Source organism: Coregonus lavaretus (genome assembly GCF_964263955.1).
Source record: "Coregonus lavaretus genome assembly, chromosome: 32".
Lineage (NCBI taxonomy): Eukaryota > Metazoa > Chordata > Actinopteri > Salmoniformes > Salmonidae > Coregonus > Coregonus lavaretus.
This window is the reverse complement of record NC_140019.1, coordinates 12,237,513-12,251,689: the sequence shown is the minus strand read 5'-3', so window position 1 is coordinate 12,251,689 and position 14,177 is coordinate 12,237,513. Positions and strand designations below refer to the sequence as shown.

Genomic DNA, 14,177 nt, shown 5'->3' with positions numbered 1-14,177 from the left:
CCAGCGACAGCCCCAAAACCTGAAGGATCTGGAGAAGGTCTGTATGGAGGAGTGGGCCAAAATCCCTGCTGCAGTGTGTGCAAACCTAGTCAAGACCTACAGGAAATGTATGATCTCTGTAATTGCAAAAAAGGTTTCTGTACCAAATATTAAGTTCTGCTTTTCTGATGTATCAAATACTTATGTCATGCAATAAAATGCAAATTAATTACTTAAAAATCATACAATGTGATTTTCTGGATTTTTGTTTTAGATTCCGTCTCTCACAGTTGAAGTGTACCTATGATAAAAATTACAGACCTCTACATGCTTTGTAAGTAGGAAAACCTGCAAAATCAGCAGTGTATCAAATACTTGTTCTCCCCACTGTATATATATATTTGTATTATTATTTATTTAATTTCGATTTATCAGGGGGTGCTGCATCACCCTCACCACCCCTATATCCCGCTGCTATGCTAATATCCATGGACAGGATAGTGTATGTACGAATGTTAATGTGACCCCATACAATAGGTCAGGCTAAAGACCTGACTGCAGAAGGCTCGTCCATATCGCTTGAAAGTAACAAAATGCTCACAGTTGAGCATAACCAAATCATAGATTCGTTTCTGTCCAAGAAGATCACTCAAACGCTGTCACATCTCTGCCTCTGGAGATGGCGGGCATTGATGTGTGTTGTTACCAATCCTGATTTCAGAAATGTGTTGTAGTCAAATATATTTTTCTCTCCAAAGAACCTGTCGTTAAGAGAGAAGGCCTCATCCAGAGGTTGTTCTCTGTTCAAGAAAAAATATTGAGACAATAAATGCAACCTAAACATCAGCAGGCCAAATGTTAAGGGGGTCATCCATGGAGCAAGTTTGCCAACATTATGACATCTAGATTTGAATGATCTGGTGTAAATATACTGAACAAAAATATAAACGCCACATGTAAAGTGTTGGTCCCATGTTTCATGAGCTGAAATAAAATATTATTTCTCAACAATTTGGTGCACAAATTTGTTTACATCCGTTGCTGACAGGTGTATAAAATCGAGCACACAGCCATGCAATCTCCATAGACAAACATTGGCAGTAGATTTGCCTTACTGAAGAGCTCAGTGACTTTCAACGTGGCACCATCATAGGATGCCACCTTTCCAACAAGTCAGTTCGTCAAATTTCTGCCCTGCTAGAGCTGCCCTGGTCAACTGTAAGTGCTGTTATTGTGAAGTGGAAACGTCTAGGAGCAACAACGGCTCAGCCGCAAAGTGGTAGGCCACACAAGCTCACATTACGGTTGCAACACTCACTACCGAGCCCTCTGGAAGCAACATCAGCACAATACTTGTTAGTCAGGAGCTTCATGAAATGGGTTTCCATGGTTGAGCAGCCGCACACAAGCCTAAGATCACCATAAGCAATGCCAAGCGTCAGCTGGAGTGGTGTAAAGCTCGCCGCCATTGGACTCTGGAGCAGTGGAAAAGCGATCTCTGGAGTGATGAATCACTCTTCACCATCAGGCAGTCCGACGGACGAATCTGGGTTTGGCGGATGCCAGGAGAACGCTACCTGCCCCAATGCATAGTGCCAACTGTAAAGTTTGTTGGAGGAGGAATAATGGTCTGGGGCTGTTTTTTCAGGCTAGGCCCCTTATTTCCAGTGAAGGGAAATGTTAATGCTACAGCATACAATTACATTTTAGACAATTCTGTGCTTCCAACTTTGGGGCAGCAGTTTGGGGAAGGCCCTTTCCTGTTTCAGCATGACAATGCCCCCGTGCACAAAGCAAGGTCCACACAGAAATGATAGGAAAGGCCATGTGAGGATATGACAGAGCCAAGTGACTTGGTGTATAGGGAGAAAAGGAGAGGGCCCAGAACCGATCCCTGGGGGACACCAGTGGTGAGAGCACGTGGTGCGGAGACAGCTTCCCGCCACGCCACTTGGTAGGAGCGACCGGTCAGGTAGGACGCAATCCAGGAGTGAGCCGCGCCGGAGATGCCCATTTCGGAGAGGGTGGAGAGGAGGATCTGACGGTTCACAGTATCAAAGGCAGCAGACAGGTCTAGAAGGACAAGAGCAGAGGAGAGAGAGTTAGCTTTAGCAGTGCGGAGAGTCTCTGTGACACAGAGAAGAGCAGTCTCAGTTGAATGACCAGTCCTGAAACCTGATTGGTTTGGATCAAGAAGGTCATTCTGAGAGAGATAGCAAGAGAGTTGGCTAAAGACGGCACGCTCAATAGTTTTGGAAAGAAAAGAAAGAAGGGATACTGGTCTGTAGTTGTTGACATCAGTGGGGTCGAGTGTTGGTTTTTTGAGAAGGGGAGTAACTCTCGCTCTCTTGAAGACGGAAGGGACATGGCCAGCGGTCAAGGATGAGTTGATCAGCGAGGTGAGGTAGGGGAGAAGGTCACCGGAGATGGTCTGGAGAAGGGAGGAGGGGATGGGGTCAAGCGGGCAGGTTGTTGGGCGGCCTGCAGTCACAAGTCGCAGGATCTTATCTGGAGAGAGAGGGGAGAAAGAAGTCAAAGCATAGGGTAGGGCAGTGTGAGCAGGACCAGCAGTGTCATTAGACTTAACAAACAAGGATCGGATGTCGTCAACCTTCTTTTCAAAGTGGTTGACGAAGTCATCCACAGAGAGAGAGGAGGGGGGGGGGGGGGGAGGGAGGATTCAGGAGGGAGGAAAATGTGGCAAAGAGCTTCCTAGGGTTAGAGGCAGATGCTTGGAATTTAGAGTGGTAGAAGGTGGCCTTAGCAGCAGAAACAGATGAAGAAAATGTAGAGAGGAGGGAGTGAAAAGATGCCAGGTCGGCAGGGAATTTAGTTTTCTTCCATTTCCGCTCCGCTGCCCGGAGCTCTGTTCTGTGAGCTCGCAATGAGTCATCAAGCCACGGAGCTGGAGGGGAGGACCGAGCCGGCCGGGAGGATAGGGGACACAGAGAGTCAAAGGATGCAGAAAGGGAGGAGAGGAGGGTTGAGGAGGCAGAATCAGGAGATTGGAGGGAGAAGGATTGAGCAGAGGGAAGAGATGATAGGATGGAAGAGGAGAGAGTAGTGGGAGAGAGAGAGCGAAGGTTGCGGCGGCGCATTACCATCTGTGTAGGGGCAGAGTGAGTAGTGTGGGAGGAGAGTGAGAGAGAAAAGGAAACAAAGTAGTGGTCGGAGACTTGGAGGGGAGTTGCAGTGAGATTAGTAGAGGAGCAGCATCTAGTGAAGATGAGGTCAAGCGTATTGCCTGCCTTGTGAGTAGGGGGGGACGGTGAGAGGGTGAGGTCAAAAGAGGAGAGGAGTGGAAAGAAGGAGGCAGAGAGAAATGAGTCAAATGTGGACATAGGGAGGTTGAAATCCCCCAGGTTTTAACGACCTTCGTTTTAGGTGATCTGAGGAACTGGGGGAGGACTACTTTTTTTTTTTTAAACACCCTCACTAGCACAGGGAAGATAATGATTATGTCTGGCCCCCTCCCGTGCTACCGAAGGGGTTCGGAACATTTCAGCCAACTACCATGAATGAGTACCTGAAGAAACTTTGCAACGACAGGAATGTCTCTTTTTGTGACAACTTTGATTTGCTGTGGGAGCAACCAGCAGTTTTTAAAAGAGACAGGATTCACCCTAACCGCAGGGGTTCCATTACTATTTCCAGCAACATCGCAAACTGTTTTAGAGACTGATGGACAGGGTTTGGTAGTGCTCCAGTTCTCCCTGTCAGAATAAGCAACAGAAGAGTTGGAAAGCATATCAACTCCTGTAGAAATGGCTCTATAGTTATTGTGAGTAACCTAATTTATGTTCCTTTAACTCTGCCTTCTAGTGAGTTTATACAAACTGTTATCTCCTACCATTCTGATAGATTGGAGGCTGTCAGAAAACGTGGTTGTAATGTTAATAATTTGGTTGTTATTCCTTTGGTTACCTCGAGGCAGCGGCCCATACTCATTGAATATGGCGCTTTTAAATGTTAGTGCAATCACAAGTAAAACCTTTCTCGTGAATGACTTCATTGCTGAGCACATCAGACTGTAGTGCCGCTCTTTTTGAAGCCTCCCCCCCGGACTACAGCTTTTCATACTCTATCAGAAAAGGGAAAAGGGTGGGGGGACAGCCTCTATTTTAACTAATGCTCTCAGTTGTAAGGACATTTCGTTCGGCGACTTTGGGTTTTTGGAGCATCATGCTATACTGTTTAAATGTCAGCCACCAATGCTTGCCATAACCCTGTATAGGCCACCAAAACACTGCCCCACTTTCTTTACTGATTTATCTGAACTATTGCCTATTGTCCTTAAGAACTACGATAAAATCATTTTGATGGGCTATTTTAATATTCATGTTGACAAAGAGACTGACTCCAAGGCCATTGAATTGATTAAAACTTTTGAGCTCTATGGACTTTCTCCAACATGTTACTGGGCCCACCCATAACCACGGCCATACTCCGGACCTGGTTATTACCAAGGGGCTTTCTATTAACGTATCCTTTATTGTTGATGTTGCTTTATCTGATCACCACTGTGTATTTTTTACTACCTTGTTGCCCATAGCACAGGGTAATACTGAATGCATTATTAAGAAACACTATCTTACCTCTGAAGTTGATACAGATTTTATTGAATGTATGAACAATACTCCACCACCTATTCTGCCTTCCTCTTGTGATGATTTAGTTGATAACTTTAATAGCAAATTAAGGGCAACTATTGATGCCATAGCTCCAGTAAAGCTGAAAAAGGCGACATCCAAACGATGAGCCCCTTGGATGAGTGAGGAAATTAATAAATTAAAGAGAAATTGTAGAAAGGCAGAGCAGAAGTGGAGAAAGTCAAAGTTGCAGGTCCATTATGATATTCTGAGAGAGCAACTTGGCATATACAGTGCATTCGGAAAGTATTCAGACCCCATCATTTTTTCCACATTTTGTATGTTACAGCCTTATTCTAAAAATGATTAATTAAAAAATGTTCTTCATCAATCTACACACAATGCTCAATAATGACAAAGCATAAACTGTTTTTTTGAACATTTAGCAAATTTATAAAAAATAAAAAACTGAAATACCTTGTTTACATAAGTATTCAGACCCTTTGCTATGAGACTCGAAATTGAGTTCAGGTGCATCCTGTTTCCATTCATCATCATTGAGACATTTCTACAACTTGATTGGAGTCCACCTGTGGTAAATTCAATTGATTTAATATGATTTGTAAAGGCACACACCTGTCTATATAAGGTCCCACAGATAACAATGCATGCCAGAGCAGAAACCAAGCCATGAGGTCAAAGGAATTGTCCGTAGAGCTCAGAGACAGGATTGTGTCGAGGCACAGATCTGGGGAAGGGTACCAAAACATTTCTGCAGCATTGAAGGTCCCCAAGAACACAGTGGCCTCCATCATTCTTAAGTGGAAGAAGTTTGGAAGCACCAAGACTCTTCCTAGAGCTGGCCGCCTGGCCAAACTGAGCAATCGGGGGGAGAAGAGCCTTGGTCAGGGAGGTGACCAAGAACCCGATGGTCACTCTGACAGAGCTCTAGACTTCCTCTGTGGAGATGGGAGAACCTTCCAGAAGGACAATGTTAGAAATTGCGTAATTCAAATCTGGTATTGGAATAAGAATCAAGAGATCTTCAATCCAAGCTTAATTTATTATATGCAAAATGTATGTATGATAAGTATGAAGGTTCGTATATACGGGTCCGCTGAAATACCACGCAGGGCACTCAGAGAACTGATCCATTGTTACCGGTTCTTCCTCAAATACTCTGACAGAGAGAGAGAGTTCCCACCTCTCTGCTGGCCAATCAGAGTAGACGCTGAGCGTGGTTTAGACTTACTCAGCCAATCCGTTGGCGCACGGGTTGGTCCCAACCCCTCGGCGCTCCATTTGTTGCACACTGTTGCCAGGCATAAGTTTATCATAACAACCTGTGGAGTTAGCACTTTTTTTGCAGTACCCATGTCCTTGGACGGTTCACAGATCACAAAGAAGCAGTGTTCGTATTTGTGAGAAATACAAGTCTTATCTATAAGAAATACACGTTTTATCTCATCCTACCCCCTAACGTTCCTCACATGAATCACAGCCTGTTATGTGAAACAATTTATATCAGTATAGTACAAACCTATGCTCATCATTAATGCATTCCTTCTAAGCTATTCATCACATACAAATCCAATTATTAGAAAATATAACCTCACAACAACCATCTCTGTAGCACTTCACCAATCAGGCCTTTATGGTAGAGAGGCCAGACGGAAGCCCCTCCTCAGTAAAAGGCACATGACAGCCCGCTTGGAGTTTGCCAAAAGGCACCAAAAGGACTCTCAGACCATGAGAAACAAGATTTTCTGGTCTGATGAAACCAAGATTGAACTCTTTGGTCTGAATGCCAAGCGTCACGTCTGGAGGAAACCAGGCACCCCTCATCACCTGGCCAATACCATCCTTACGGTGAAGCATGGTGGTGGCAGCATCATGCTGTGGGTGGGCCTTGGAGGGCATAGGCCCACCCACTTGGGAGCCATGCCCAGCCAATCAGAATGAGTTTTTCCCCACAAAAGGGCTTTATTACGGACAGAAATACTCCTCAGCATCCCCCAGCCCCCCACCCCCTCAGACGATCCCACAGATGAAAAAGGCGGATGTGGAGGTCCTGGGATGGTGTGATTACACGTGGTCTGTGGTTGTGAGGCCGGTTGGATGTTCTGCCAAATTCTCTAAAACGACGTTGGAGGCAACTTATGGTAGAGAAATTAACATTAAATTCTCTGGCAACAGCTCTGGTGGACATTCCTGCAGTCAGCATGCCAATTGCATGCTCCCTCAAAACTTGAGACATCTATGGCATTGTGTTGTGTGACAAAACTGCACATTTTTAAGTGGCCTTTTCTTGTCCCCAGCACAAGGTGCACCTGTGTAATGATCATGCTGTTTAATCACCTTCTTGATATGCCACACCTGTCAGGTGGATGGATAGATTCTATTGGCAAAGTAGAAATGCTCACTAACAGGGATGTAAACACATTTGTGCTAAACATTTGAGAGAAATAAGCTTTTTGTGTGTATAGAAATGTTCTGTGATTTTTTATTTCAGTTCATGAAGCATCAGACCAAGACTTTACAGGTTGCGTTTATATTTTTGTTCAGTGTACATGTCCACAAAGGCAGAAGGCATGTGGGCGGAGACGAGATCAGGTGGGAACATTCTAGCCAATGAGAGGGCAGATATGCACCGTGAACAGCCTACACAACTGTGATATAAAATATTCTAAAAGTTGCCGGAATGCCACATGCGTCCAATTATATCAGTACATTTCTAACAACCTAAACATTACGAAACTTATATTCGATCAAATTATCCTCACGTAGTAAATTAGTATTCCATTTTTTGCTGACCAAATTAGACACTGTCATATAGACCTCCATTACAAAAAATCCCCACTTTTTCTTCATATTGCTGTACTCTCGCGCGGACAGATTTTGGAAGTAGTTAATCCTCTCGCTTCGCCTCTTCCTCTCTGGCGGAGTCTAGTATCGGGAGATGCCGAGGCTGTGGGAAGAGACTGGGTTTCACCTATTGCAACTGCCAGGTTTTGGGTCCGGGATGGGGTGGAGCCCATGGGGATAGCAAAGGAATGCCAGAAAAGAGGATGAGACTAGAGGGATAGTAGGCTATCCGTTATTAAACGTTGAAGTTGTGTATGTGTTACTGAAATTTAGATATTCTTATCTGTCAAATTGAATGTAGTAGGCTACTCCAGCATAAATCTTGGATTCCAGGAAATTAGCATATAGTTACCATGGTGATGGAAGTTTACTGATCCAATGAGTTCCACAATATTATTGCTAGCTATTTTAGGAAGTTTTCCGCTAACTTCTAGCTTTTTAATTAGCTAGTAGATCTATTGTGTCTCACTTTTGAGAGTAAAACTACTAGTTTTTCCCCAGCATTTTTTATTGCCAAGTTAAAGAACATCCCCAGGAGTCCGCCCATCGCGAAAATAAGACAGCCAGATTGTAGGTGGTCAGGTTAGATGTCAGTTTTGGTCACGTAGCCCAAACATCTGCTTCGACATAACGAAATATGACAGCGCTTGCTGCTGGTTACTGGATATCTGAGACAGAAAAGTTCTGAAGACGTCTCCCCCTCTGAAGGTAAAGACCGCGACCACTATACCGTACGTTTACTATTCAAGAAGATCATAGCCTATCTTCGTTTTGTCTCTAGTTGTTGTTACGTTGTAACGTTAACACATTTCAGCAGCAGCGTTGCAATTGTAAATTAGAAGCTTGTCTTTTTTGTCATGATTGTCTCTGTGTCATAAGTAGTAGTAGGAGTAGTACTGGTGGTTTATTATTAAAAGGTTTTTTTAAAATCTTTTTTTTGTTGTATAGCCTATATTGGCAGTGTAACTCCACTGTACAATATGTGGGTGTTTTTGTCTTTTTAGGGCCTGAGTGGAGGGACAGGGGTTGAGGTCGTGTTCTTGAGGTGAGCCTTGGGAGACCAGGCAACCATAACAAGATGGTGAAAAAAAACACAGGACACTCACGACAGTCATCCATATCCAAGACAGCTGGTGGCTCCCAGATATCCAGCCTCAAAGACCTGAGCCTGCTGGATGAATCTGGCCTTGGGCAGGAGGAGATGCCAGAGCTGCCTCCAGAACCCCCCACACCTGATGAGGGCCACCTGGGCTTCCCAGACCCTGTCTACATGCTGGCGGCAGTCATCTTTCAGAACACTCACCTGGAGAAACCTGCTGCCCACCGGTTGGTCAGTTATGGCAAGCGGGCGGGGCTGCCCCTGCCTGAGGCCAAGGATGAGGTGTACCAACGCAGCTCGTATGAGCTGGCCTTCAACACACTCAAATGTAAGTGAACAGCAGAGAGGACTGTAGGCTATGGGGAAATTAATACATAGAAAGGTTTTCTATCCTTCCTCCTTTATTCTATAATTTCCTCCTTAATTGATTCAACACACACTCATACACACATACATCCTCTCATACAGTATGCACGTATGTATGATGGGTCCCCATTCCGCTGCATATGATTGGAAGTGGTTATCTTGAGCCACTTTGCAAGAGAAAACCAACAAAGGCAACTCAGAAACCCCAATTTTCATTAATTCCAGACACTCTAAATTGCAATTTAGACATATCTGATTCCAAGCAAACGAACAGCTATTTGAAAATGAGAATGAATAGCCTTATGAACATTAATTGACATGTGGAATTGAATCCTGATAGATTGATGGAGGGAAAAGTGAAAGAGAAAATCCCTTTGAATGGCCATGGGGAATTCAGTGTCATGTTACAAATAAATTGTTCCCATATATAATCTATTAAACCAGGGACGGGGGGCAGGTCTGCGGCTGCCAAACACACAGGGTGTGTAATCACCACTGCGATAAGGGAGGGAAAGGTTGGAGGACTGTCAGTGCAGGCCACGAGATGGAATCGATTTCTCCTGCTCTCCCCATGTGAGAGGGGCATATATGCTATCTGTCCACTGCACGTAGATTAGGCTAGCTTGTTGAGGTCCTGGCCTACATTTCCCACAATTTGGCCAATCAGACTAACTCAAGCTCCATTGCTTCCCTGCTGTAACTGTAAAAGTGGTTGTGAGAGCAGAAGTTACATTTCCTGGCTACCCAGACTCCTTGCTCCGGCCAAACGTTACGCTACACCCACAGACGTTAGTTTCTTCTCCGCAATGAGTCTGGATCTGAGTACCTCCCCAACCCTTCAACGAATGCAAACACAGTTAGGGCCATCTGATTGGTCCAGAAACCGATGGATTGGGCCAGAGCCAGAACACACGTGTGTAAAGCGGCGATTAGAAAATGTGTCATTGGCTTTGATACTCTGATTGCTTAGAGACGATCCAATCGCTGATGACTTTGTTTTATACAATGCCCCTCGTCACTTCAAACGACTTCAATTATGGCAGTTTCAGACTAAAGTACACAACATGACCAAGAGTATGTGGACACCTGCTCGTCGAACATCTCATTCCAAAGTCATGGGCATTAATATGGAGTTGGTCCCCCCTTTGCTGCTAAAACAGCCTTCTCTCTTCTGGGAAGGCTTTCCACTAGATGTTGGAACATTGCTGCGGCGACTTGCTTCCATTCAGCCACAAGAGCATTAGTGAGGTCGGGCACTGATGTTGGGCGATTAGGCCTTGCTCGCAGTCGGCGTTCCAATTCATCCCAAAGGTGTTCGATGGAGTTGAGGTCAGGGCTCTGTGCAGGCCAGTCAAGTTCTTCCACACCGATCTCGACAAACCATTTCTGAATGGACCTTGCTTTGTGCACTGGGGCATTGTCATGCTGAAACAGGAAAAGGGCCTTCCCCAAACTGTCGCCCCAAAGTTGGAATTACAGAATCGTCTAGAATGTCATTGTATGCTGTAGCGTTAAGATTTCCCTTCACTGGACCTAAGGGGCCTAGCCCGAACCATGAAAAACAGCCCCAGACCATTATTCCTCCACCACCAAACTTAACAGTTGGCACTATGCATTCGGGCAGGTAGCGTTCTCCTGGCATCCGCCAAACCTAGATTCGTCCGTCGGACTGCCAGATGGTGAAGAGTGATTCATCACTCCAGAGAACTGCTCCAGAGTCCAATGGTGGCAAGCTTTACACCACTCCAGCCGACACTTGGCACTGCTTATGGTGATCTTAGGCTTGTGTGCGGCTGCTCGGCCATAGAAATCCATTTCATGTTGCTTCCAGAGGCAGTTTAGAACTCGGTAGTCAGTGTTGCAACCAAGGACCAATTATTTTTACGCGCTTCAGCACTTGGCGGTCCCGTTCTCTGAGCTTGTGTGGCCTACCACTTCGCGGCTGAGCCATTGTTGCTCCTAGAAGTTTCCACTTCACAATAACAGCACTTACAGTTGACCAGGGCAGTGCTAGCAGGGCATACATTTGACGAACTGACTTGTTGGAAAGGTGGCATCCTATGACGGTGCCACGTTGAAAGTCACTGAGCTCTTCAGTATGGCCATTCTACTGCCAATGTTTGTCTATGGAGATTGCATGGCTGTGTGCTCGATTTTATATACCTGTCAGCAACAGGTGTGGCTGCTGAAATAGCCGAATCCACTAATTTGAAGGGGTGTCCACATACTTTTGTATATACAGCTCTGGAAAAAATTAAGAAACCACTGCAAAATTATCAGTTTCTCTGGTTTTACTATTTATAGGTATGTGTTTGGGTAAAAATTACATTTTTGTTTTATTCTATAAACTACTGACAACATTTCTCCCAAATTCCATTTATTTGCAGAAAATGACAACTGGTCAAAATAACAAAAAAGATGCAGTGTTGTCAGACCTCGAATAATGCAAAGAAAATAAGTTCATGTTCATTTTTAAACAACACAATACTAATGTTTTAACTTAGGAAGAGTTCAGAAATCAATATTTGGTGGAATAACCCTGATTTTCAATCACAGCTTTCATGCGTCTTGGCATGCTCTCCACCAGTCTTTCACATTGATGTTGGGTGACTTTATGCCACTCCTGACGCAAAAATTCAAGCATCTCGTCTTTATTTGATGGCTTGTGACCATCCATCTTCCTCTTGATCACATTCCAGAAGTTTTCAATGGGGTTCAGGTCTGGAGATTTGGCTGGCCATGACAGGGTCTTGATCTGGTGGTCCTCCATCCACACCTTGATTGACCTGGCTGTGTGGCATGGCGCATTGTCCTGCTGGAAAAACCAATCCTCAGAGTTGGGGAACAATGTCAGAGCAAAAGGAAGGACGTTTTCTTCCAGGACAACCTTGTACATGGCTTGATTCATTCGTCCTTCACAAAGACAAATCTGCCCGATTCCAGCCTTGCTGAAGCACCCCCAGATCATCACCGATCCTCCACCAAATTTCACAGTGGGTGCAAGACACTGTGGCTTGTAGGCCTCTCCAGGTCTCCGTCTAACCATTAGACGACCAGGTGTTGGGCAAAGCTGAAAATTGGACTCATCAGAGAAGATGACCTTACTCCAGTCCTCTACGGTCCAATCCTTATGGTCTTTTGCAAACCTCAGCCTGGCTCTTCTTTACTTCTCATTGATGAAGGGCTTTTTTCTAGCTTGCACGACTTCAGCCCTGCCCCTAGGAGCCTGTTTCGAACCGTCCTCGCCGTGCACTTCACCCCAGCTGCCGTTTGCCATTCTTTTTGTAGGTCACTTGATGTCATCCTACGGTTGTTGAGTGACATTCAAATTAGTTGGCGGTCATCCCGGACAGTAGAGAGTCGTTTTTGCCCTCTGCTGGACTGTAACTTTGTTGTCCCCAATGTCTGCTGCTTGAACTTGTTCTTATGAACTGCCGTCATTGAAATTTTAAGGATGGAAGCGATCTGACGCTCACTGTATCCCTCTGCCAGTAAAGCCAGAATTGAACCCTTCTTTTCCTCACTCAAAACTTTCCTTTTCAACTCTTTTGGCATGGTCAATAGTTATTTTTTGATTAATATTACTTTTGAGGTACTATTAGCACTGTTTTTGCCATCAAGCTGGTCCTATTGCAAGAGGATAGTGATGACCACAGCAGTGGTTTTCATACTTTTCCTCGTTAAATAAGATTTGGTTCAGGTGATCACCTAATCAGTACCTAATTCAGTAGAATGAGGTGTGCCTGTGTTGTAATTCAACAGACACTGGAATGGAATGGCTGTCATACATGTAGAGATGCTGATTTAAGAAAACTGTGCAGGGGTCTCTTAATTTTTTCCAGAGCTGTATAGTGTATGTAGCGAACGTCGTCAGGCTAGAAGTTCAAAGGTCATACAACAAAATAGGGCACACCGTGTTAGATGGAAGGAGTCTGAGGTCCTATCTTAACTCTATATTTAGTATAGTATTGCCTATCTTTATTCATTTATATGGCTTGGAGTCCCTATTTCCAGAGAAAAAATTGATAAGTAGATATTTTCCAATTTCAATTTTGTTTAGCGCTCATTACAATGACATATAATAAGTTCTATGTTGTCAGTTCCACCTCATTCTGATTCTCCCTGTCTTGCCTACCCTCATATCCCTGGAATGAGTTCATTTGGAGAGCACCAGTTAGTGGGATAATGTTCTGGAGATAAAAATGTACAGCAAATTAAGGGGATATTGACTCGCAGAGGCTGACGTTGGGTAGCTTAGTACAATAATCACCAGATGTGTCACATTTTTCTCCTCCCTAATTAGAGTCATTTACATTTTGACTGTGGCTCACTGTTTATAATGGGACGTAACTACAATGTGTGTGGCAGAATTCATTTGCAAAATAAGGACATTTTCTGGCTGGTCGATAGAATTTCCGTCATTATTACAAAAGATCAAAAGTAGCTCTAAATCCCATAAGGACACACAGAGGACAAAGTGTAGTCGATATTACAGTCATGTGGACTTGTGTGTTGGACAGTAATTTCTGATGACGTCACCCCACTCATTCACACAAAGAACTGAATAGAGCATAGAGGAGACAGATGGGTTGATGTTCATTGGATGGAGGTGGTTTAGTTTAGAGTAGGCCTAGTGATGCTGTAAGAGATTTCCCCACTGTAAACCTCTAAGTGTGAAACCAAATGCAAATGATTACCAGAGTATCTAGGAATATCTAGATTACAGTGATCTATTTCTGTGTCATTCCCCCTCCTCCCTCATTCTGTTCTCTCTTTATCTCCCTCTTATTTGATTCCCCCCTCTCTCTGGCTCTGTCCCACCACTCTTTTCCTCCCTCTCTTTCTCTCCTCATTTTCTCTATTCTTCACTTCCCTCTTTCTCTACCGCCCCAATCATCACCTCGATCCTGGGAGTGTTGATCACATCTCTAGAGGCCCATCCCAAGCCCTTTTAGTTTTCACGTCCCTGGTCTCAGAAATAGAATTTGCTCAACGGAGAGAGAAAAAGAGAGAGAGGTGGGATTTCCCCCCCTCCATCCCTCCCTCTCTCCATTCCCTCTCTGTTCTCCATTCTTCTGAGACCACTCCTGTCTCATTGTCGGTGGTAGCCAGCAGCCATGTCACAGCACAGAGCTGATATGTGGCTGGAGTAGGCAGGGAATAGGTTTATTTGACCTGGGGGGAGCTCCTTTTTTTCAGACTGTGGTAGGGAGGGAGAGAAGGAAAACATGTCCTTTCTGTCCTTGGCTAAGAGCATGGCACTTTACCTTGAGGCGCTT

The 14,177-nt window shown here is 44.6% G+C and overlaps 1 protein-coding gene across 1 annotated transcript in view; it reads left to right on the top strand.

Annotated features, from left to right (window-relative positions):
- Nucleotides 1-8,511: 8,511 nt before the first annotated feature.
- The window catches only part of LOC311107330 (putative methyltransferase NSUN7), a gene marked incomplete at its 5' end in the record, with an annotated part of 30,597 nt that continues 24,931 nt past the window's right edge, over nt 8,512-14,177 (top strand). Inside the window, one exon of the mRNA XM_084149815.1 lies at nt 8,512-8,860. Within this exon, the coding sequence (XP_084005941.1) occupies nt 8,512-8,860 (349 nt within the window). The remainder of the gene's footprint in view (nt 8,861-14,177) is intronic.